The sequence below is a fragment of the Ranitomeya imitator genome, chromosome 1 (assembly GCF_032444005.1).
Source record: "Ranitomeya imitator isolate aRanImi1 chromosome 1, aRanImi1.pri, whole genome shotgun sequence".
Classification (NCBI taxonomy): Eukaryota; Metazoa; Chordata; class Amphibia; order Anura; family Dendrobatidae; genus Ranitomeya; species Ranitomeya imitator.
Window position 1 is genome coordinate 970,290,930 of NC_091282.1, and position 26,918 is coordinate 970,317,847.

Consider the following 26,918-nt stretch of genomic DNA (forward strand, 5'->3'; position numbering starts at 1 on the left):
ATGCACACACTGATTACAAGCAAACAGGTCACAGGTGAGGATGCTACCTTTAGTAGCCATTCAAACTCATTTGTGTCAACTTCTGTGCATGTTATCAGGCCAAAATCACCAGGATATGTGAACTTTTGATCAGGGTCATTTGGATGTTTTGAGTTGTCACTTTGATTTAAAAACAGAAAAAAACAGTTTAACAATAAATGGCTTCACCTAACCATTAACCATGAGTGGAAAAAAGTTTTGGTGTTATCATTCATATTCTCTGAAAAAAGGCCAAGAAAGCAAAAATTTGCCTGGGTATGTAAACTTTTGAGCACAAGATATGTATATTTATTACATAGATAAAAGAAACGCCGGCAATTCGGCAGCCATGTGCTCTTAAATCACAGCAGGACCCGATTGGATAGAATATATGGATTACATACAGTATATACACATAAAATAGGTAGATATACAGATGACATTGACATATACAGTCAGTGGAATGTGTGTGCAACTTATTGTACATGTATTTAATTATTAAAAGATTATTTTTCTGAAACATTGGCTTAACCAGCAGCGGGAAAGCTGATGGCTGATGTTTATAGCCTGGGAAGGAGGCAATGCCCATGGAGCTTCCCAGGCTATTATTATCAGCTCACAACTATATACTTAGTCTTTACTGGCTATCAAAATGGAGGATCCCCCAAAAAATGATGTAAGGTCCCCCTATAATTAATAACCAGCAAAGGATATCCAGACAGCTGAGGGCTAATATTAATAGCCTAGAAAGAAGCCATGGATACTGCCCCCCCCCCAGGCTAAAAACATCAGCTCTCAGCCACCCCAGTAAAGGTGCATCTCTAAGATGTGCCAATTCTGGCACTTAGCCTCCCTCTTCCCACTTGCCCTGTAATGGTGGCAAGTGGGGTGATAGTTGGGGGGGTTGATGTCATCTTTGTATTGTAAGGTGACATCAAGCCCTGAGGTTAGTAATGGAGAGGCGTCTATAAGACGCCTCCATTACTAAACCCATAGTCATACTCTATAAAAACACAGGCACCCAGAATAAAGTCCTTTAATTGAAAGAATGACACAGACTCCATTAATAAATCTTAAGTAAAATATACTTACGACATTGCCCTTTCCACCGATGCCATTGTCCCCCGCAAAAGAGGTAAAATAATAAACAACAATATTCCTCACCTTTCCGCAGAGAAGATGATAATCCATTTGTCCCACAATGGGTCTAGCTCTGCTGCAACTAGACGGCAGGCTGTATGTTTGCATGATGCCATCCTGCAGAGACACTGAGCAGCGTGTGCACAGCCAATGAACTCACTTCACCTATGTGACGTCAGCGCGAGCGCCGTGGAAAATCTATATATGTCACTGACATATTTATATCTATTCTATTCTAACCTGTCACACTGTGATTTTACTGTACACAGCTGCTAAATTGCTGGCTTTTCCAAGGACATCTGTGTGTAAAAATCGGACAGCACTCGAATGGTCCGAGTGCTGTAAGAATTTTTTTCTCGCACCCATTGACTTGCAATGGCGAGTCTCATTCAAGATATCTGGCATGCTGTGATTTTGTCTCAGCCTGAATTCAACTGAGAAAAAAAATTGCAGATGAGATGTAGCCCATTGAGTAACATTGCTGAATGCAATCAGATTTTTTATCGGATTTCACTCGTCCGTTTTTCTGGCAAATGAGTATGAGCTCGTAGGCAGAGTATAATCAGTATGTTTAATGCCATATGTCTGACCAAAAGCTAACCAGTTTTAAGCAATGATCAGGCACTGCAGATTTAGTTACAAACTGATGAAATGCAATTTTTTTTTTCTGGATTTTATTTGAAGCATTGAGAATTTTATTGTGGACTGATTTCTCCATTGTAGTCAATGGAGAGCATCGACAGCTACTCCATAGCTTGTCTGCAACAGAATGGACGTGCTGCAGACTGCAAAAGCTGTTCCACAAGTGCTTGTGTATTATGGATTTTTTTGCATAACATTGGAACAAATTTAGGTGCTTACAACCAGTGTATGTTTTCCGTCATGCCTGAATACACTCTTAGACAGATAAAAATATTTATAGGATTTTGCCCAGCTTATCTTCCTCACACAATTGCCCCAAAGAACTTTATAATTTGTGTAATCAGAAGGGCAAGAAATACATTTAAAAAAATATGTGTAGCAAACTAGTGGGAGATTGGTAGATTGTGAGCCTTCGCGGGCAGGGTACTCACTCCTCCTGTACCAATTATGACTTGTATTGTTTAAGATTATTGTACTTGTTTTTACTATGTATACCCCTCCTCACATGTAAAGCGCCATGGAATAAATGGCGCTATTACAATAAATAATAATAATAATAATAATTGTGGCTCTGATGTAGCGATCGTTTGAGTGGCCTTCCAATTCTCATCTATTATGAAAATCTGCCCCAAGAATCATTAATGCTATGTGCCCATAATCAGGATACAGCAGCATTTTGCGTGCAGCGTATTTTTGCTGCATCCAAAACGCTGCATTCTAATCACACAGGTAAATCAGCACGTACTCCAGTCCTTAAATGGAGTACATTTCTTCTGTAGGCAAATGACACTTGTAAGATGCCTCAAATTCAGTACGTTGTGTGCGCCTGTTTGGTCGCATCTTACTCAAGAAGGCCCGTTCATTAAGGCTAGTAAGTGTTTTTGACATTTTGGGCCCATACCATGTCCCAGATTTCATATAGAGCATGGATAGTTAATTACTATTACATGAGTTACGTAATCTCTTAGCGTTAACATGGGGATTTCTCAAATTGCTTTAAAAGACTGCACTGATTTATGATTTCTTCCTTTTAAGGAGGTTATTTTGGACAGATATTGGACCCAATCCCCATATTGGAAGCTCCAGTCTAGATGGTCATGAAAGAGTGGTTTTGATCAACACCAATTTAGTATGGCCTAGCGGAATTACTGTGGATACCCTCACAAATAAGCTGTATTGGTGCGATACCAAGAGATCTGTTGTTGAATCTTCTGATTTGGATGGATCAAACCGACTCATCCTGTCCCAGAATGATGTAGGTGAGGTTTTTGGGGTACTATTCTTTCGTGTGATTAAATTCTTTACCTTTTGATGCATCTACATGGACACTATGCCACATTACAGGATAAATTGGATATATATAAATTAACTTTAGATATTATCAAATTGTTTACTTTATACAATGTTATGACTTTCCTATACCCCCATGTCCTATCAGATGGTTAATAGTATATATTTGTTGCCAAGTTGCAGCCTTTATCTGGCTGAGTCATTCAGAGTAGGTTGATGGATTTGGATTTGAGAACCTATACTGAATCTTATGTTGGATACAGAATCTAAAACTCATATAATATGGAGAACCTGGGTGGAAGTTCCATATTTTGTGCAATGTTCTATTATAAATGTAGACAATTGCTATTTATGCAATTCTTTCCTATGCGAAGGTTCCCTAAAGGTTATACTAAATTTTTACTTACTTTTTTAAAATGTTATTTAAAATATTTCAAACAGCGCTGTGGGAGGAAATAAGGTGCACAAACAGGACGGAGCAAAGGAGGGGGATGTAATTAAATAAAATTCCTAAAGTCCAGTGATCAAATAACTAAATCAAATAGACAAATAAGCAGTGTTCATAGATGCTTCATTTCATAGCTGGAATGTCCACTGGTAGGTATAGTTGTACTCAATAGTTTACATACCCAGGCAGAATGTTTGCTTTCTTGGCCTTTTTTCAGAGAATATGAATGATAACACCAAAACATTTTCTCCACTCATGGTTAGTGGTTGGGTGGAGCCATTTATTGTCAAACTACTGTGTTTTCTCTTTTAAAATCATAGTGACAACCCAAAACATCCAAATGACCCTGATCAAAAGTTCACATACCCTGGTGATTTTGGCCTGATAACATACACAGAAGTTGACACAAATGGGTTTGAATGGCTACTAAAGGTAACATCCTCACCTGTGACCTGCTTGCTTGTAATCAGTGTGTGTGCATAAAAGCTGAGTGAGTTTCTGGGATCCAGACAGACTCTTGCATCTTTCATCCAGCCACTGAAGTTTCTGGATTGTGAGTCATGCGGAAAGCAAAATAATTGTCTACGGATCTATGGGAAAAGGTAGTTGAACTGTATAAAACAGGAAAGGGATACAAAAAGAAATCTTAGGAATTGATAATGCTAGTCAACAGCATTCAAACTGTGATTAACAAATAGAAAATCAGGGGCTCTGTAAAAACAAAACCACGGTCAGATCGACCAACAAAAATGTCATCCACAACTGCCAGGAAAATTGTTCTAGATGCAAAGAAAAACCCACAAATAACATCAGATGAAATACAGGACTCTCTGAAAACTAGCGCTGTGGCTGTTTCAAGATGCACAATAAGGAGGTACTTGAAGAAAAATGGGCTGCATGGTCGAGTCACCAGAAGAAAGCCATTACTGCGCAAATGCCACAAAGTATCTCTCCTAGAATGCGCAAAATAGCACAGAGACAAGCCTCAAAACTTCTGGAACAAGGACATTTGGAGAGATGAGACCAAAATTAAACTTTTTGTCCACAACCATAAACGTTACATTTAGAGAGAAGTCAACAAGGCCTATGATGAAAGGAACACCATTCCTACTGTAAAGCATGGAGGTGGATTGCTGATGATTTGGGGATGTGTGAGCTACAAAAGCACAGGAAACTTGGTCAAAGATGAAGGAAAGATGAATGCAGCACATTATCAGCAAATACTGGAGGCAAATTTGCAATCATCAGCCCGAAAGCTGCGCATGGGACGTACTTGGATGTTTCAACATGACAACGATCCAAAACACAAGGCCAAGTCGACCTGTCTTTGGCTACAGCAGGGCAAAGTGAAGGTTCTGGAGTGGCTATCTCAATCTCCTGACCTCAATATCATTGAGTCATTCTGGGGAGATCTCAAGCGTGCCGTTAATGCTAGACAGCCCAGGAATTTACAGGAACTGGAGGCTTTTGCCAAGAAGAGTAGGTAGCTTTACCATCTGAGAAAATGAAGAACCTCATCTACAACTACCACAAAAAACTTAAAGCTGTCATTGATGTTAGAGGGGAAATTGTTATGGACCTGGTGGTTAGGAGCACCCGGCACGACCTGATAGTTAAACTGACACAGGACAAGCTCTGGGATGTGGGTGCTCTGCTGACCGCAACCCCTAATCCTATCACAACAACTAGAAATAGCCGTGGAGCGTTCCTGACTCTCCCTAGACGCCTCTTCACAGCCTAAGAGCTAGATAGCCCTAGAGATAGAAAAAAAAGCCGCCCTTGCCTCAGAGAAATTCCCCAAAGGAAAAGGCAGCCCCCCACATATATTGACTGTGAGTAAAGATGAAAGTCACAAACGCAGAAATGAAACAGGTTTCAGCAAAGGGAGGCTAGACTTACTAAACAGACAGAGGATAGGAAAGGTATCTTTGCGGTCACCACAAAAAACTACAAAAGACCACGCAGAGTGTGCAAAAAGACCTCCGCACCGACTAACGGTGCGGAGATGCCACTCTGCATCCCAGAGCTTCCAGCTAGTAAGGCAAAATCATGATATCCAGCTGGACAAGGCAACAATGAACAAATAATAACTGGCAGGAACTTAGCTTCTGCTGGAGTAGACAGGTCACCAGAAAGATCCAAGAGCGAACTGAACAAATGCAGGAACATTGACAGCTGGCATGGAGTAACGATCTGAGTGGAGTTAAATAGAGCAGCCAACCAAAGGATAATTCACGTCACCTGTGGAAGGAACCTCAGAAGCAGCAGCTCCACTCACAGCCACCAGAGGGAGTCCATGGACAGAACTCGCCGAAGTACCATTCACGACCACAGGAGGGAGTTCGGCAACAGAATTCACAACAGGAAATACACGGTATTAAGAAAGCGGGTATGTGAACTTTTGATCAGGGTCATTTGGATGTTTTGGATTGTAATTATTATTTAAAAAGAGAAAACACAGTAGATTGACAATAAATGTTTTCTCCCAACCACTAGCCATGAGTGGCTTTATCGTTCATATTCCAAGAAAGCAAAAATTCTGCAGGGGTATGTAAACTTTTAAGCACAAGTGTATATGAAGCACCCGAGGATTCAAGCCGACAGTAATGTCAGAATGTGCTGCCGTCCCGCATGGGGGAGAGAGGAAGAGATATAGTCTTGCTGGATGGTAACCTGGGCACTGGACCCGTCTCTTTTTAGAATAAATGGGAAATAAATAGAAATAAATAGAACGATAACTGTTAAAAGAATCTGTGCACCAGATGGTCAATCTGCACTTCACAAAAGTAAATGAGAAATATTGCAGTGAGTAATTTGCAGGAGTAAAGAGGTTCCTTTACCTGCTAAAGATGAACATCAAGGTTCCGTGTGGTCTTCAAAAGGTCTTTCATTTCTCCAGTAAAAGTGGAGACGAGAGGCTTGGTTGAGTGTTCCTGCTGTAGTTTGATAGTGGTGCAACAGTGCAGCCCCTGCTGGTGGCGTGCGCTGAGAAGAGAATACTGCTGGTTAACCTCAGCGGTAAGGGACTTGCTGACAGTTCGTGGTGACGTCACTATAATCCAAGACCAAGTCGAGCCAATAAAATCCAATGCGTTTCAAAAGCTGCAGCTTTCTTCATCAGGGGATAGCTCAGCTTGGATCAACTAAACTTATATAGTGGCAGGATCAGATTTGAGTCCATTTATCATATACCTGACAGCTTTAGTACACCGTTTAGATACAGTCCAGCCAGTTACTGTGCACTCGGTATAGTTTTATACTCACTTAATAATTCAAATTAGTAGCTACCTGAATTCTTAAACGATGTCTCATTGTATTTCATTTACATGGATATAAATTTAGCAAGGTTTTGTACTAGAAGCCAACTAGTTGCATAGAGCCGTCTCCATAATTATTGGGGATTAATTGGTATGACATTTATAACTTCATGGACCTGGTGCTATGGCTTAGCATCCAATTAATTATTGTATTATGTATTTGGTTATTTTACTATTTTTTACTTTTTTATTTTATTACTGGAATCCAAATAATTTGACTTCACTGTTCAGGCCATTTGGTCTTAAAGTATTGAAGTCAAAAATCCATTGTGTTTCTTTATGGGACATCTTTTTGACAAAATCTCCTTCCCTCCAATCTTTTTTTACTATTTGAATACCCCATATTTAAGTCTCTGAAATGATGTCCTCATGATTTTCTGCATAATGTTTGGACATCAAACTTCTTTACAATATTTTTGATATGTTCCCCTATTCTTTTGGAGAGTGGTATTTTAGTGTGTCCCATTTATTTTTTATTGCAGGGACATTCTATGCAATATATCGGCCCTTTGGTCTGGCAGGTAATAAAGTCCTGGATGATAAATGTGTTGTTCCCATTTTTAAATTCATTTCTTCCCCTGAGGTATAATGTGCGACACATTTTACACTTTTTGCATGGGGAGAACCCCCTAATTTTGGTGTAAGATGTTATAAGCTTGTAGATTGTGAGCCCTCACGGGCAGGGTCCTCTCTCCTCCTGTACCAGTCGTGACTTGTATTGTTCAAGATTATTGTACCTGTTTTTATTATGTATACCCCTCCTCACATGTAAAGCGCCATGGAATAAATGGCGCTATAATAATAAATAATAATAATAAGCCGATTCTCTGATGTTGTTCTTTGTACAGTAGGGGCTACTAGATTTCCAATATTTTGTGCTTTTCTAAAAACAAAATGAGGCTGGTCCGGTTGTAACTCTCCTTGTGCATCTTATATCCTTCCACAACACCGTTTGAAATATTTTAAATAACTTATTATAACCTATATCCTTAGGCAACAGGTGGTAGTAGCCAATCAAACTAGGCAGCTGGGCGGTTATTTAGTATCAAGCACCGGTGCATTATTCTTTATAGAATTTTTGTAAATGGTTTGTCTCAGAGCAAGCAATGATGCCATATAGCAAGGGTAATCTATCAAGGTCAGATCACTGATGGTACAATTGATTTGACACCTTTTGATCGCTTGAGCAAAGGTGGCGCTTCCCTGGGAAAGTGTATAGTTTTCTCATTAGTCAGTTGGCAACAAAATGGTCTCAAATGAATAGTCATGACTCATGAGACAACACCTTTCATATCAGACGTAATTATATTGTATTTATTGTATTAATATTTCACGGAACTTCTGTAAGTTCACAGTACATTGTAGGTAATCTGTAAATTATGGTAAATAGAGATATTTTACAGGCCATCCTTTCGGCATAGCAGTATTTGAAGATCACATATGGTTGACTGATTGGCTGCAGCCATCTATAATAAGAATGAACAAGAAGAAAGCAAACATCTGGATCCGTGTACAGGGCGATATGAGGAGGCCTTCAGCACTTGTGGTCGTACACCCTTTGGCCAAGATAGGTACTCTTTACCAATATATATAAACTAGCTATTGAACCCGTTCTACGCCCGGGTGGCGAGCATTTATATTGGTATATGGTCTCCATCCTTGTATGTGCTGCTCCATCCTGCGTCCCCATCCTGTCATGTGCTGCACCCATCCTGCGTACCCATCCTGTCATGTGCTGCATCCATCCTCCGTCCCCATCCTGTCATGTGCTGCACCCATCCTGCGTCCCCATCCTGTCATGTGCTGCACCCATCCTGCGTCCCCATCCTGGTATGTGCTGCACCCATCCTGTCATGTGCTGCACCCATCCTGCGTCCCCATCCTGGTATGAGCTGCACCCATCCTGCGTCCCCATCCTGTCATGTGCTGCACCCATCCTGCGTCCCCATCCTGTCATGTGCTGCTCCCATCCTGCGCCCCCATTCTGTCATGTGCTGCTCCATCCTGCGCCCCCATTCTGTCATGTGCTGCACCCATCCTGCGTCCCCATTCTGTCATGTGCTTCACCCATCCTGCGTCCCCATCCTGGTATGTGCTGCACCCATCCTGCGTCCCCATCCTGCGTCCCCATCCTGTCATGTGCTGCACCCATCCTGCGTCCCCATCCTGTCATGTGCTGCACCCATCCTGTGTCCCCATCCTGTCATGTGCTGCACCCATCCTGCGTCCCCATCCTGTCATGTGCTGCACCCATCCTGCGTCCCCATCCTGTCATGTGCTGCACCCATCCTGCGCCCCCATCCTGTCATGTGCTGCACCCATCCTGCGTCCCCATCCTGTCATGTGCTTCACCCATCCTGCGTCCCCATCCTGGTATGTGCTGCACCCATCCTGCGTCCCCATCCTGCGTCCCCATCCTGTCGTGTGCTGCACCCATCCTGCGTCCCCATCCTGTCATGTGCTGCACCCATCCTGCGTCCCCATCTTGGTATGTGCTGCACCCATCCTGCGCCCCCATCCTGTCATGTGCTGCACCCATCCTGCGTCCCCATCCTGTCATGTGCTGCACCCATCCTGCGTCCCCATCCTGGTATGTGCTGCACCCATCCTGCGTCCCCATCCTGCGTCCCCATCCTGCGTCCCCATCCTGCGTCCCCATCCTGTCATGTGCTGCCCCCATCCGGGGGCCTGAGCAGGCGGGGACACCGGCGCGCTGTGGGGGTCAGGTGCCGGTATCGCCACCAGCTCAGGCCCCCCAGCACTTACTATATTCACCTGTCCTGCGTTCCATCGCTGAGCGCCGCCATCTTCCCAGTCTCCTGGCTGTGACTGTTCAGTCAGAGGGCGGCGCCGGCGCGCATTAAGCGCGTCATCGCGCCCTCTGAACTGAAGGTTACAGGCCGAAGACCGGGAAGATGGCGGCGCTCAGCGATGGAACGCAGGACAGGTGAATATAGGCGATACTCACCCTCCTGGCGGTCCCTGCTTCTCTGTTGGAGATCGCGGTGTGCGTTCAGTGTGAACGCACATCGCGATCTCCCGGGAGTGTCACTCTGTGAGGCCCAGACTGCGCCGGCGCTTGCGCCTGCGCAGTCTATAAAGGCTTCGGACAGAGTGACGCTCCCAGCGTTATATTATAGATATTTTCTTTTGTTTAAATAAATATTTGCTCCTAAAATTGTAAGCAAAAGAAAATAAAAAAAATGAAATACATGTAAGGATAGATGCTTGGATTGCCCTGTTTATTTATGTATCTAACAGATGATGGAGATCCAAACATAACACCCCCAAAAGGGATGTACTCAACTTTTTCTCCTCCTTTTCCAAAAAGCCACAAAATTAAAAAAAAACAAATAAGCAAAAACCCCAAACCAACAGATTGGCCAAGTGTAATGGCACAACATGTGTGCAAGGCTGGCAGCTTTTAACAAAGCTTCCATGGACCAGCTTTACACATACCATTCTATTTGACACTTCCAGGGGAGCCATAGCCTTCACCCTTTACACACTATACAGGGATCTGGACTTATAAAGGGCCTCCAAGGTTGTGTCCATGGAGTGGTTGCTAGTCAATGAAGCGAGCTGACAGAGAATAGTCCTAAGCAGGGCCAGATTTAAGAGGTGGGAGGCCCGGGGCCCATTTTGGAGGGAGGCCCATTTTTCAAGGTGTTGCAATATGTCATGCAAAAACACAAAATGAAACAAACGCAAGTTTATTTACAAAACTCACGCAGAGTATTTCAGGTAAAATCATTCATTTTTTACAATCCAGGCACCTTCCTTGATTTTCGTGCTGCAAAATCACTAATGATGTCACTAAAGTCCAATTCACGCAGTACATCTGACTCGATGCTCATGATGGCCAAATTTACAAGTCGTTCCTGCTTCATGGATATCCTTAATCGGTTTTCAACTAATTTGAGTTTTGAGAAGGAACACTCACCACTGCGGTTTGTTGCTATCAAAATTAGATATATCCTTAGAGCTATCTCAATATTAGGGAAACAATGCTGATAATGTTTTGGCTCCTCGTCTGTGAATAAATTGGCAAATGTTACAAACTGACACAGTTCATCGATAAATGTAATGTCCAATACATCTGAATAAGACCTGACGAGTTGCTCTGCTGTGGCCTTAAGCTTGTCTGAAGACAGTTCTTTCAGATGGCTAAAAAAGCTAAATTTGTATTGTAGAAATTTGGGCTGTCTGTATCAAAGACTGCTGCTGGGCTCTTTATGTCAGAGGCTGCTGCTGGGGTGTATATGTATTGGAGGCGTCTGCTGGGCTGTATATGTATGAGAGGCTTCTGCTGGGCTGTATATATTAGAAGCTGCTGCTGGGCTATATATATATGAGGGGCTGTTGCCGGGCTGTATATATCAGAGGCTGTTGCGGTGCTGGCTGTATATAGAATAGAGGCTGAGGGGCTGTATAAAGTGTATACAAAGCACTATACTGCAAACAGGTCCACACTATATACAGTGCCTTGCAAAAGTATTCGGCCCCTTGGAACTTTTCAACCTTCTCCCACATATCATGCTTCAAACATAAAGATACCAAATTTTTGGTGAAGAATCAACAACAAGTGGAACACAATTGTGAAGTTGAACGAAATGTATTGGTTATTTTAAATTTTTGTTGAAATTCAAAAACTGAAAAGTGGGACGTGTAATATTATTCGGGTCCTTTAACTTAATACTTTGCTGCAACACCTTTTGCAGCTGCAAGTTGCTTGGGGTATGTCTCTATCAGTTTTGTACATCGGAGACTGAAATTCTTGCCCATTCTTCCTTGGCAAACAGCTTGAGCTCAGTGAGGTTTGATGGAGATCGTTTGTGAACAGCAGTTTTCAGCTCTTTCCACAGATTTTCGATTGGATGGAGGTCTGGACTTTTACTTGGCCATTCTAACACCTGGATATGTTTTTATACCTGGATACATTTGTGAACTATTCCATTGTAGATTTTGCTTTATGTTTGGGATCATTGTCTTGTTGGAAGACAAATCTCCGTCCCAGTCTCAGGTCTTTTGCAGACTCCAACAGATTTTCTTCAAGAATGTTCCTGTATTTGGCTCCATCCATCTTCCCATCAATTTTAACTATCTTCCCTGACCCTGCTGAAGAAAAGCAGGCTCACCACCATGTTTTACAGTGGGGATGGTGTGTTCAGGGTAATGAGCTGTGTTGCCTTTACATATAATTTGGCATTGTTTCCAAAAAGTTCGATTTTGGTTTCATCTGACCAGAGCACCTTCTTCCATATGTTTGGTGTGTCTCCCAGGTGGCTTGTTGCAAACTTTAAACAAAACTTTTTATGGATATCTTTGAAAAATGGCTGTCTCCTTGCCACTCTTCCAGAAAGGCCAGATTTGTGCAGTGTACGACTGATTGTTGTCCTATGGACAGACTGTCCCACCTCAGCTGTAGACCTCTACAGTTCATCCAGAGTGATCATGGGCCTCTTGGCTGCATCTCTGATCAGTCTTCTCCTTGTTTGAGATGATGGTTTAGAGGGACAGCTGGGTCTTGGTAGATTTGCAGTGGTATGATAAACCTTTCATTTCAATATGATCGCTTGCACAGTGCTCCTTGGGATGTTTAAAGTTTTGGAAATCATTTTGTATCTAAATCTGGCTTTAAACTTCTCCACAACAGTATCACGGACCTGCCTGTTATGTTCCTTGGTCTTCATGATGCTCTCTGTGCTTCAAACAGAACCCTGAGACTATCACAGAGCAGGTGCATTTATACGGAGACTGGATTACACACAGGTGGATTATATTTATCATCACTAGGCATTTAGGACAACATTGGATCATTCAGAGATCCACAATGAACTTCTGGAGTGAGTTTGCTGCACTGAAAGTAAAGTAATATTGCACGCCCCACTTTTCAGTTTTTGAATTTCAACAAAAATTTAAAATAACCAATAAATTTTGTTCAACCTCACAATTGTGTTCCACTTGTTGTTGATTTGTGGGAAAAGGTTGAAAAGTTCCAGGGGGCTGAATACTTTTGCAAGGCACTATGCATACAGTATACACACACACACTGTAATGCAGGATATAGTGTCGACCTGTATATACAGTATGGTACTGTGAAGGACAGGAGCTGCAAGAAAGATGCACAGATAGACAGACAGAGATCATACTCACCCACCGCAACACTGTGAAGACTGAACCACTTCACCTCTGGACTCCAGTGACTGAAGATCCAGAGTGAAGTCCTGCCGCGCTCCGCAGTGGAGAATCCTCTTCTCGCACCGACATCGTGGCTCCACCTTCTTCCTTGAAGGTAGCTGAACAAACTCTCATCTGATCTAATCCGAGGGAGCGATCATATAGCTGAATAGGTAGCGGCTAGAAGCTTCTGTTGGGATTGGAGAAGGCTGCCGCATGCCATAAGTTAAGCATAAGGTACAAGGAGGGGACTAAAGAAGTCTGGCTAGGCTAGCCAGGTCAGTGGATGCTGAGGCAGGTCAGGTGCCATGACTCTGCCGCTCTGTGCCAGCCACTGAGATGTAGGATCGTAGCCAGGTCCCTACACTTTCAATAGTTTCTCTTTTGTTAAATGTTCCTTATCATTAGAAACGGTTCAGAGCAAAGAGACATGTATTTTACATGTTTTGAGATATTTATCCCTATATTGGTGGGAGACCCTCGCTTGGTGGGTGGCCCAGGGCCCGGGCCCTTTGGGCCCCCGTAAATCCTGGCCTGGTCCTAAGGAGAAAGAAGAGGACTATTTAATCTATGTTATATACTAGCTGCAGGGCATTATGAGGAAGCCCAGCTCTGCCTGTCGTCATTAACCCGCTCTAGGTCTCTTCAGCAGTGTGAGAAATACAATAGGGCATTTTTTTTAATTTGCACAAATCAAACAGCAAACAGTTGTAGCAACCAGCAAATTTTAGGAAATTCAACGTGAATTCAGTTAGCTGTGGATATCGCCTATCATCTCTAGTATAAAATTAAAAAAGCACTTTTATTGGTTGTCAGTTAAAAACAAGTAATAACATACGAAAACTAGAGACACTAAAATTTCATATCTTTATTCCTTCATTCATCCCCACTATTCTGCTGGGTGGCCAGACTATGATCTATGTACCTTTTTTTTTTGCTACCTTGGGACTCATCGTATAATCTCATGCTCATTTGATGGGTTTTGATCACATTATCTTCTTTCATATCTTCTTTCTGATGCTTCTGTCATATGACTGCAGCGTTAGATAACATGTCACACATGACTAGATGGAGTCCTTTTGCGCAAGTGCCTTTTTCTACTGATGGAGGTCACATCTTCTGGCCAGTCGATCAGGATGAATGTATTTATTAAAGTGAACCTGTCACCAGTTATTTCGTGTATAAGCAAAAACTACCACCTTCATTAGCGCCTGTGCTACATTCCAGAAAATTGTATATATCCCCTGGCTTCCCCTGTATACAACCTAAAAAGCCTTTTGAATTGCTTCTCCACTATATGCAAATTCGGACAGTCCTGTCTGATGGTCGTCATTGCGACAGCATCTGTCCCTCTTCTCAATCGCAATGTCGCCCATCAAACCGGACCATCCAGATTTGCATACAGTGCAGGAGCAATTCAAAAGGTATTTTGGAGGGTTGTGATGAAGGTGGTGTTTGTTCATACACGAAAAACCTAATGACAGGTTACCTTTAAGCTCTGGCAGGCAGAATGTTGGCTCAGTGGTTAGCAATGTTGATGTGCAGCACTGGAGTCCTGGATTTAAATCCCACCAAGGACAACATCTGCAAGTAATTTGTGTGGGTTTCATCCTGGAACTTTAGTTTCCTTACACACTCCAATGACTGATAGGTAATTTATTTGGTGCACATAAAACAGCATAAAACAATACATTAAAATTCAAAGCTACCTTGTGTCAGTAACAATAAGGATGATTTAAGCCGAACAAAGTATTAGTAGGTTGAATATCACATCTCTTGCCAAAACTTCTGAAACCATCACTGGGCATCTGATCTAGTCATCCCATTGTTTTCTAAATTTAGCAATTGATCCCTTTTGATATATACCTTTTTTTTCCATCAGAATTGTATTATTCAAGCACTTCATTATTTAATCCTCATCAGAGGTATTGATAGGGGTTCAGAATGGGGGGAGGACGAATCATCTGAGTGGGCTCCTATCCAGTAATCCAGATTACAAATACAGTTGTGCACCCTAACTGTGGGTAGAGGGAAACCTGAGCAAATGAAAATGCTGACAATATAGTGATAGAGCATATAAGAGATTACAGTACATTTATAGATAGTAATTTACAGATGGCATTCTTTCTGATGGAGTTGCTCACTTTTCCCATCTTCTTTTCCATCATGGCCCAGACCGACATGTCGACTTCTCCAGCAAGGACTCATCTGCAACGATTACAACAAAGTCACATTTGACTTCTCCCATCTCTGGCACTGTCACCATCTATTCCCAACCTGCACAAACTCCTCATCCTACTGTCACCCCAATACTGAGTCGCTACTGCCGCATGTTCCCCTATTACTGCGCATGCTGCTAAACACAATAACATGGCTCCTTTCACTGCCCCACATAACAATGCACCTAACAAAGTAAAATGCTTCCTTTGTGCCCTCTGTATGGTAAAATTTCCCCCTATTAAATATTAATGCCCCATGCAAGTGCCTTAGAAAACAGTGTCCACATTTTGCACCTAGAAAGTAATAATGACCCTTGTGCATCTTTGATCGTCACAGTATCCTGTTTGCCCCTATGGCAATAATACTTCTTAAGTGCCCACTTAACATTTAATAATGTCCCCTGAATACTCTCATATGCAACCTCCTACACACAGTCCCCTGAGTCCCCTCAGCTACAACTCCACTATACACAGCATGATGAGGCAAAGCTCTCCTATTGTCATGTCAGACGCTGTTCACACTAGGACGTCCGACAGACAGCGGTAATTCCACATTTGTCCACTATACGCTCAGTGGCGCCGGCTAGATTTTATCCAGGTTATCCAGGGTTAATCTGGCTGGCAATCTGGTTGGAGGCTGGGTCACGCCCGTGGCCTTTAAATAGTCATTCTGGACTTTGGGCGTCACTGATTATAGCTTGTGTCTTGTGCCTGGTGATCTCGGTCTGGAGTGGTGGTCTAGGAGGTGAAGTATCGTATCTGGTGGTGTATTATCCTTTGTCATATTTCTCCGTCCTATATTTGTGTTTATTTTTGCCCTGTGCACATTATAGTGTTTTCCTGTGTGTCTGCGGCGAGGTGCATTTTTAGTTTTCCCTGTCTGTACTTTCTGTGTAGGTTGGTGTGTGGTCTTATCACTGGGTGGCGGGTGGAGGTTTCAGCATAGGGCTGAAACAGGAGTCAGGGTCAGGCCTGGCAGCCCAGACAAGCACACCATCAGTGTAAATTCTGGGAGAGGGACAGACAGGGTTTTCCCGAGTCTGAGGGATATCGCAGGGGCCCGGGTAATCAGCTTTAGTCTACCCAATACCCCCGTGACACCTATACACAGTATGATGGGTCTACAGCTCTCCTGTACTCAGTATGATGAACGCACAACTCCTCTATACACAGTATGATGGGCCCACATCTCCCCTATACACAGTATGATGGACTAACAGCTTCTCTACATGCAGTATGATGGGCCGACTGCTCCCGTGTATGCAGTATGATGATCCCACAGCTCCCCTATATACAGTATGAGCTCACAACTCTCCTATACACAGTGTGATGGCCCACAGCTTCCCTATACACAGCATAATGCCCCCACAGCTCCCCTATACACAGTATGCTATCCCCACAGCTCCTCTATACATAGTATGATAGACCAACAGCTCCCCTATACACAGTGTGATGGGCCTTCAGCTTCCCGCTTTACAGTATGATGGGCCCACAGCTACCCTATAAACAGTATCATAGACCAACAGCTCCCCTATAGACAGTATGATGAGCCCTCCCCTTTGCACAGTAGGATGGACCCACAGCTCTGCTATATACATTATGATGGGCACTCAGCTCTGCTATACACAGTATGAGGACCAACAGCTCCCCTATGCACAGTATAATGTCCCAACAGCTCTATACATAGTATGCTGTGCCCACAGCTTCCCTATACACAGTATGATAGATCAACAGCTCCCTTATACACAGTATCATGGGCCCTCAGCTTCCATTTACACAGTATGATAGGCCCACAGCTACGCTATACATTATGATAGACCAAAAGCTTCCCTATACACAGTATGATGCTTCCACAGCTTCACTATACACAGTATGATGTCCCCACTGCTCCATCAAAACACAATATAATTGTTACCACCGTAGCCCCCCACTGTATAATTAGCTCCCACATTGTATAATTGTCCCACAATAGCTTCCACGTTGTATATTAGCCCGACATTAATAATAATAATAATCTTTATTTTTATATAGCGCTAACATATTCCACAGCACTTTACAGGTTGCACACATTATCATCACTGTCCCAGTTGGGACTCACAATCTAAATTCCCTATCAGTACATCTTTGGTATGTGGGAAGAAACCGGAGTACCCGGAGGAAACCCACGCAAACACGGGGAGAAGATACAAACTCCTTGCAGATGTTGTCCAAGGTGGGATTAGAACCCAGGACCGCAGTGCTGCATTAGCTCTCACACTGCATAATGGCTGATATATGTAAGTTCCCACACTGTATAACGTTTGCACATTAGCTCCTATGTTGTAAATGACTTTTCACAATACAGCTGTTGGGTGACCTGGGACCAGGGGCTCCTTTCCTGTCCATGACACTAGGGGGCTCTCTAGCTTTGCCCTATTCCCTGGGATACTTCTGAAGGTGTATGAACTCTGAACTGTATAATGGCCCCACCACTCAGTATAATGGCTGCACATTAGCTCTCATGCTGTATAATGGCTGTACATTAGCTCCCACTCTGTATAATGCTGCCACATTAGCTCTCACTCTGTATAATGGGCTCATATAAGCTCCCTCTTTATAATGGTCACACATTAGCTCCCACACGGTATAATAGCCCCACATTAGCTACCATTCTGTATATCGGCCGCACATTAGCTCTTACTCTGTATAATGCTACCACATTAGCTTCCGCTCTGTATTATGGCCCGATATAAGCTCTCCCTCTATATAATGGCAGCATATTTGCTCCCACACTGTATAATGGCCCCACATTTAATCACAAACTGATTAACCCCTTAACCCCCAGAGGTATTTTCATTTTTGCTTTTTCAGTTTTTGCTCTTCCTTCTTCCCAGAGCCATATTTTTTTGTTTTTGAGTAAAAATGGCCATCTGAGGGCTTGTTTTTTGCGGGACGAGTTGTACTTGTGAACAACACCATTGGTTTTAACATGTCATGTACTGAAAAACAGGAGAAAAATTCTAAGTGCGGTGAAATCGCAAAAAAGTGAAATCCCACAGTTGTTGTTTTTTTTTTACGATGTTCACTAAATGCAAAAACTGACCTGCCATTATGATTCTCAAGCTGATTGCGAGTTCATAGACACCAAAGATGTCTAGGTTCTTTTTTATCTAAGTGGTGAAAAAAAAATTCCAAAGTTTGTTAAAAAAATAAATAAATTGTGCCATTTTCTGATACCCTTAGCGTCTCCATTTTTCGTGATCTTTTTTGCATGAGGGCCTATTTTTTGCGAGCCAAGCTGACGTTTTTAATGATACCGTTTTGGTGCAAATATGATCTTTCGATCACCCGTTATTGCATTTTAATGCAATGTTGCGTCGACCAAAAAAATGTAATTCTGGCGTTTTGACTTTTTTCTTGTTATGCCGTTTAGCGATCAGGTTATTATTTTTTTATATTGATAGATCAGGTGATTCTGAACATGGCGATATCAATTATGTGTATGTTTGAAATGTTTTATTGTTTTAGAACAAAAGAAATGTGCGGCACTCACCCTTGTAAACTGTAGAATTCGTGTTCTTTTATTTGGAAAGTGACAAAGATATAATAAAATCCATCCGTTAAGACATCAGGTCATATATGAGGGTGCGGGAGTGGTCATATATGACCTGATGTCTTAACGGATGGATTTTATTATATCTTTGTCACTTTCCAAATAAAAGAACACGAATTCTACAGTTTACAAGGGTGAGTGCCGCACATTTCTTTTGTTCTATTGGACTGTGTTAGCTATATGCTGTTCTTGCAGAGCACCATATGCCCAGCTGATTCGTGACACCTGCATATGTGGTCGGTTGTAAACAGAGTCCTAAGTCCGTGTGTAGACATACTCTTCTGGCGCCGTCCCTTTCTACTTTTTTCTTCGTTTGGGTGTTTTATATTGAATGGGACGAAAGGGGGGTGATATGAACTTTTATATTTTATTTTTTTTAATATTTTTATAAACATTTTTTTTACCTTTGGCATGCTTCAATAGTCTCCATGGTAAACTAGAAGCTGTCATAACCTGATCAGCTCTGCTACATACAGGCAATGATCAGGTCACTTGCTATGAGCATCGACCACTGGGCTGGAGACCTCTGGTTGTCATGCCAACTCATCGTCGACCCGCGCTCATGTGACACGGACACATCCACAATGTATAAGGGCTCTCCACAGCCGTTCCTACAAAGTATGAGGGGGCCCCCATATTCTATGATGCCCTCACAGTTACACAAGTTTTGAGCAAAATAAAAAAACATCATATACTCACCTAATCCACAATGCTGCCAAGTCTTCTGGCAAAGCATAAGTGGACCAATGCACTGTCATCTTGCCAACTTGTGTCCTGATGCGGCGCAATGACGTCATTGTGCCAGAACTCTGATGTCCTGTGTGTGCACCGGTGTCTTGGCCAGATCTGTTGGAGAGTGATAGTGCAGAGAGAACATGTCTCCCCACAGTACCGGAGAGCTTAACTATAGTAGCGTGCTGCACATGCCGATCTATTTAACATGGGCCCTGGGACAGCAGCATCCTGTGACCCCCTGGTAGCAACTCTACTGATCCTCATCCATAGAGGGAGTAACATTCGCCAACGTTTAGCTATACTTTTCCTAGACTGGTATAGTATTTTAGCTATGGCTAGATGCACCGGAGCAGTATCCCCCACTAGACCCAAAACTCAAGATTTAAGACTAAAGGGGATCTTAATACATCTAACAGTGCTCTCCCATAGTACAAGTAGAGTGCATGCCCAAAACATATGGATCAAGTCAGCTCCTTCTTTCCCCTATCTAGGACAGCAATCGTTTACTCTGAGACCCATTTTACATAAAACTGGTAGGGTTCTGTACCAGAAACAGTTGAGATCTTCTCTAAGTTGTGTTAATTGATACCTTTCCAATTATTTCCGATACATCATCCTATTCTTCAGACAATATAAAATGTAAAAGTTTTGGCACCCTTGGTCAAAATTACTGTTAGTGTGAAGGTAAGCAAGTTGAAGGTGAAATGATTTATAAAAGGCCTAAAGTTAAAGATGAAACATTTCTTTTGTATTTTAGGCACCCCATAAAATATATTGTCATTTTTTACATTTTAGAAATTACTAAAAAGAAAATGTGCCAATTCAAAAGTTTGGGCACCCTTGGAGATTTATGTGCTCAGATAACTTTGAGCAAGGTTTCAAACCTAAATAAGCCTGTTAGGGTTATGGCTTGTTCACCATCATTGCTAGGAAAGGCAAGGTGATGCAAATGCCCCAGCTTTATAAAAACCCAACCTTCTCTAACCTTGTGCCAAAAAATAGCAGTCATTGGTTCTTCTAAGCAGCTGCCTAGCACTCTGAAAATGAAAATGATGGAGGCCCACAAAGCAGGAGAAGGGTATAAGAAGATAACAAAACTTTTCAAATTGCCGTTTCCTAAATTTAAAATGTAATTTAGAAATGGCAGTTAACAGGAACAGTGGAGGTCAAGATAAGGTCTGGAAGACCAAGCAAAATTTAATTGCGAGCTGCTCATAGGATTGCTAGAGAGGCAAATCAGAACCCCCAACTTGACTGAAAAAGACCTCTTGAAAGATTTTAGCAGACTCTGGAGTTGTGGAGTTGTTTTAAGGCCATGTTCACACAATCCTTTTTGCCGCTGCGGGTCCGCAGCTGTTTTCCATGCAGGGCACATTACAATGTACCCTATGGAAAACAGGAACTGCTGTGCCCACATTGCGGAAAATCGCGAAAAAAGCCGCGCTGAATAGCTGCGGTAAAAAAGAAGTACCATGTCACTTCTTTTTGCGGAACTGCAGCGGTTCTGCACCCATAGACCTCCATTGTGAGGTCAAACCCGCAGTAAAACCCGCAGACGAAAAAAATATCTGCGGGTTTTCTGCGGTTTGAGGTGCAGAACCGCTGCAGCAGGAAGTGCGTGAGCGGAGTGTGGCTGCCCCCCCGTGCTCCAATCCCACCCCCCCATGCTTCGATGCCACCCCCCATGCTCCGACGCCCCCCCGTGCCCTAATATCCCCCCCTTATACTTACCGGGCCTCCCAGTGTCCGTCCGGCCGTCTTCTCCCTGGGCGCCGCCATCTTCCAAAATGGCGGGCGCATGCGCAGTGCGCCCGCCGAATCTGCCGGCCAGCAGATTCGTTCCAGGCACATTTTGATCACTGTGATAACCTCACAGTGATCAAAATAAAAAAAAGGTAAATGCCCCCCCCCCCTTTATCACCCCCATAGGTAGTAACAATAATAAAATATTTTTTTTTTCCCCACTACAGTTAGAACTAGGGTTAGGGTTAGGGGTAGGGTTAGGGGTAAGGTTAGGGGTAGGGGTAGGGTTAGGGGTAGGGTTAGGGGTAGGGTTAGGGTTAGGGGTAGGGTTAGGGGTAGGGTTAGGGTTAGGTGTAGGGTTAGGGTTAGGGGTAGGGTTAGGGGTAGGGTTAGGGGTAGGGTTAGGGGTAGGGTTAGGGGTAGGGGTAGGGTTAGGGGTAGGGTTAGGGGTAGGGTTAGGGTATTTTCAGCCATTTTAACCCTAAAAAAACTTCCTAGAAAACACACAGAAACTGCACTAAAAACCACATCAAAAAACGCATCAAAAAACGCACCAAAAAACGCACCAAAAAGCACCAAAAAACGCACCTGCGTTTTCTGCCAAGAGCTGCGGTTTTTAGTGCAGAAAAAACAGCAGGGAAATCAGGAACGTGTGAACATGGCCTTACAGTTTCTGATCCGATCTTTTTCTTTCCTGTTTATTGTTTCATATAGCAAATGTTTTGACTGACATTTAATGAATTCAATGAATTTTCATTATAAAGAAACTTTTTCTTGCTCTCCCATCAGTTTGACTTTGTGTTGTTATGTACAGTATATGTTGTTTTTAACTGACACCTAATGAAAGTTTTTGTTAAAAAAAAATTGTACATACTTTGGTCCTTTGTTATTTGTTTATTGGTCTTCAACATATAAGTATAGTAGAACCCATATTTGAAGGGTTCACGCATAAGGACATATAACAGTTTCATACAGCCTCTGAGGCTCTGCTGGTTGCACGCGCCTGAAGGATTGATTTTTGTGTTCTCGGAGGATATACGGCTTCTGGTCCGAGCCCTCTCCTGGATTTAACAGCACTAGAAAAACAACATGCTATACAGAATTCTAAGTGTTTCTTAAAGAAGTGCACTTATAATATTGTATTTTTAGAGGAGAATTCCATTTATAAATATCAGTCAATGTCATTTTGTAAAGAAAAAAGACCAAAAACATAAATTGCACAAAGCGTCTCAGCTTGACACATCAGACTATTTATGAGATTATTCTATCACAGAGGAATTTAACAGAAACTAAAAAGTGACATCATGGTTAAATATTTCTACATTGTTAACATAATGACTGACTAATGTCTCATAATGAATCAACATTCACCTGAAAATGTATGAGCATAATGAAAATAAATATAAACATATGAACTTTGCTTTTTTCCCTCACATCAGACCTTCCTTTTCTTTAAAGAAGCACTCCCATCAAAATATTTATCCTCCTTATATATTGCAATAATCATATTATATAGCACTGTGTACTTACAATTGCTCATTTTGCCCCTCTACCCTGTAAATTCTTCTCTTTTCCATTAGGTCTGTGTCATCACGTGACAAAAGGGAATCTGTCACCTACTTTTTCGTATATAAGCTTCGGCCACCATCATCAGGGGCTTATCTGCAGCATTCTGTAATGCTGTAGATAAGCCCCTGATGTAACCTGAAAGATAAGAAAAACCAGCTAGATTATATTCACCTGGGGGCGGTCCGGTGCGGTCTGGTATGATGAGCGTCTCAGTCCGGGTCCGCCGCCTCTCATCTTCATGCGATGACATCCTCTTCCTTGCTTCTGTCTCGGCTCATACGCAGGCGTACTTTATCTGCCCTGTTGAGGACAGAGCAAAGTACTGCAGTATGCAGGCGCTGTGAAAAGTCTAAGAAGCCCAGTGCCTGCGCACTGCAGTACTTTACGCTATCCTCAACAGGGCAGATAAAGTACGCCTGTGCCAGAGCCGCAACAGGAAGCAAGGAAGAGGACGTCATCGCATGAAGATGGGAAGCGCCGCACCGCCCCCCCCAGGTGAGTATAATCTAACTTGTTTTTCTTATCTTTCAGGTTACATCAGGGGCTTATCTTCAGCATTACATAATGCTGTAGATAAGCCCCTGATGGCGGTGGCCGTAGCTTATATACGGAAAAGTAGGTGACAGATTCCCATTAAAAATAGACTAGCTGAATCCTTCTAAGCTTTATATAGAATCAGGAGGTCAAATTTCCCTACATGAATTATTATTAAATTATTATTATTATTTATTCTTATAGCGCCATTTATTCCATGGTGCTTTACATGTGAGAAGGTGTATACATAATAAAAACAAATACAATGATCTTAAACAATACAAGTCATAACTGGTACAGGAGGAGAAAGGACCCTGCCCGAGAAGGCTCACAATCTACAAGGGATAGGTGAGGATACAGTAGGTAAGGATAGAGCTGGTCGTGCAGTGGTTTGGTCTGTTTCATGCAGTGGTTTCGATGTTAGGTGAGAGTCTGATATGTTGTGGTAGAGAGTTCCAGAGTAGGGGTGATGCGTGAGAGAAACCTTGTATGCGATTGTGGGAAGAGGAGATAAGAGGGGAGTAGAGAAGGAGATCTTGTGAGGATCGAAGGTTGTGTGCAGGAAAGTACCGGGAGACGAGGTCACAGATGTACGGAGGAGACAGGTTGTGGATGGCTTTGTATGTCATGGTTAGGCTTTTGTACTGGAGTTTCTGGGAAATGGGGAGCCAGTGAAGGGATCGACAGAGGGGAGAGGCTGGGGAATAGCGGGGGGACAGGTCGATTAGTCGGGCAGCTGAGTTTAGAATAGATTGGAGGGGTGTGAAAGTGTTCGAGGGGAGTCCACAGAGCAGGAGGTTACAGTAGTCGAGGCGGGAGATGATGAGGGCATGGACTATGGTTTTTGCAGATTCTTGGTTTAGGAATGTACGGATCCGGGAAATATTTTTGAGTTGAAGGCGGCAGGAAGTGGAAAGGGCTTGGATATGCGGTTTGAAGGAGAGATCAGTGTTAAGAATTACCCGAGACAGTGAGCTTGTGGGACTGTGGAGAGTGGGCAGCCGTTTACTGTAATGGATAAGTTCGTTGGGGGGACGCGTGAGATGGGGGAAAGACAATGAATTCTGTTTTGTCCATGTTAAGTTTTAGAATTCTAGCGGAGAAAAAGGATGAAATAGCGGATAGACATTGAGGGATTCTGGTTAATAGGGTTGTGATATCTGGTCCAGAGATGTAGATCTGTGTGTCATCAGCATAGAGATGATACTGAAAGCCATGAGATTCTATGAGCTGTCCCAGGCCAAAAGTGTAAATGGAGAAGAGCAGGGGGCCCTAGAACTGAACATTGCGGGACTCTGACAGATAGGGGGCGAGGTGAGGAGGTGGTGTGTGAATGGGAGACGCTGAATGTTCAGTCAGTTAGGTATGATGAGATCCAGGATAGGGCCAAGTCTGTAATGCCAAGGGAAGAGAGGGTCTGTAGTAATAGGGAATGGTCCACTGTGTAAAAGGCAGAGGACAGGTCCAGGAGGAGGAGGATAGAGTAGTGTTGCTTGCTCTTGGCGGTTAATAGGTCATTGGTGACCTTAGTTAGGGCAGTTTCAGTGGAGTCGTGTGACCGGAAGCCTGATTGTAAGCGGTCGAAAAGGGAGCAGGAAGATAGATTGGAGGACAGTTCAAGATGGACGTGTTGTTACAGTAGTTTTGAGGCATAGGGGAGAAGTGATATAGGGCGATAGCTAGTTACAGAGGATGGGTCAAGAGAGGGCTTTTTGAGGATAGGTGTGATTGAGGCATGTATAAAGCTTGAGGGGAAAACACCAGTTGTTAGTGATAGGTTGAAGAGATGGGTTAGAGTTGGGATGAAGACTGTGGCGAGGTTTGGAATGAAGTGGGAAGGGATCGGGTCAAGTGCACAGGTGGTGAGATGTGATCTTGAGAGTAGAGTGGAGAGTCGATCTTCTGTAATAGTGGAGAAGTTGGTTTTGGAGGTGGAGGGCTGGATATTTGGGAGGAAGGGCTCTGGGGGTTGTCGACTAAAACTGTCTCTGATGTTCTCAATCTTCTGCTTGAAAAATGAGGCAAAGTCTTCAGCTGAGATAAGTGGGGAGGGAGGAGGTGCTGGGGGACAGAGGAGAGAGTTGAAGGTGTTGAATAACTGGTTAGGGTTGTGAGACAGGGAGGATATGAGAGATGAGAAGTAGGTTTGTTTAGCTGTGGCAAGTGTGGCCTTGAAAGTAGTGAGGGACTGTTTGAATGCGATAAAGTGCTCGTTGGAGTGGGATCTTTTCCATCTCCACTCTGCAGCCCTGGAAGCTCGCCTCAGTTCTTTGGTCAGGCTGGTGTGCCAGGGCTGTCTGTTGATTTTGCGAGCTTTGGTATGTGTGAAAGGGGCAAGAGATTCCAAAGCTGCAGCTATTGTGGTGTTATATCGAGCAGCGTCATCTGCATTGTCTAGGGAACTTATGTCTGTGAGAGGGAGGAGGGATTCAGAGAGTGAATGCAGATCAAGGTGTTTAAGATTTCTGCGAGGGTGTGCAAGTTTGTGGGTTGGGGATTGTAGACATGGAGTGGAGAGGGAAGAGAATGTGAGTAGATTGTGGTCAGAAAGAGGAAGAGGTGAGTTAGAGAGGTTAGATAGGGAGCAGAGGCGGGTGTCACTGCAAAAGTCCATGGCAGGGGTGAAGAAGACAGCAACTGGGTTAGGATATGAAGAGGGGAATTATAAATGCAGGGACAAGAGACTTCCTGTTTCTACATAGAGCAGAGAAAACAAGAATTTACTGGGTAGAAAGACAAAATTATTATTATTATTATTATTATTATACATTTTTATAGCGCCATTTATTCCATGGCGCTTTACATGTGAATACGGGGCAAATATAGACAAATACATTAAACATGAGCAGATAACAAGGCACACGAGTACATAAGGAGGGAGGACCCTGCCCGCGAGGGCTCACAGTCTGCAGGGGGTGGGTGAGGATACACTAGGAGAGGGAAGAGCTGGCTGTACGGCCAAATGAGCAATTGTAAGTACACAGTGCTATATAATATGATGATTGCAATATATAAAGAGGATAAAAACTTTGATGGGAGGAGTGCTTCTTTAAAGAGGTTTTTCAAGATTCAAAACTAATCACTTATCCACAGACTAGGTGATAAGGTTTGGTCACTGGGGTCCCACAGAACACAAAAATGAGACATTACGTCTCCACAGTTTTAATGGAGCAGAGGCTGAGTATCTGTCCTCGTACCAACAGAAATAGATGAGTACAGCACTCTGTTATATCTATCAGTTCCATAGACTTTGAATACCCTGAGCAATCTACATGCTCAACCACCATTTTATTCCAAAAGAGTTGACACGTGCCCTATTTTCACATGATCATTAGGGCTCTAATACCTTTAGATGGAACCTCTTTTAATTCTTGCTTACCATAGTATTATAGTGAATGAATCCATTCAGTGGCTGACTGTGGCTGACTATGACTCCTGTCTCCAATCAGTGTTACAGAGCTACAGTACATTGTTACTTTTAGGTTGACCAA

The 26,918-nt window shown here is 43.0% G+C and overlaps 1 protein-coding gene across 5 annotated transcripts in view; it reads left to right on the plus strand.

Moving 5' to 3' along the window:
- The window catches only part of EGF (epidermal growth factor), a 249,875-nt gene that overhangs the window by 142,758 nt on the left and 80,199 nt on the right, over positions 1-26,918 (plus strand). For all 5 annotated transcript variants that reach the window (XM_069743852.1, XM_069743849.1, XM_069743850.1 and 2 more), the window contains 2 exons: positions 2,836-3,059; positions 8,259-8,426. In XM_069743852.1, coding sequence (XP_069599953.1) covers positions 2,836-3,059; positions 8,259-8,426 — 392 coding nt within the window. The remainder of the gene's footprint in view (positions 1-2,835; positions 3,060-8,258; positions 8,427-26,918) is intronic.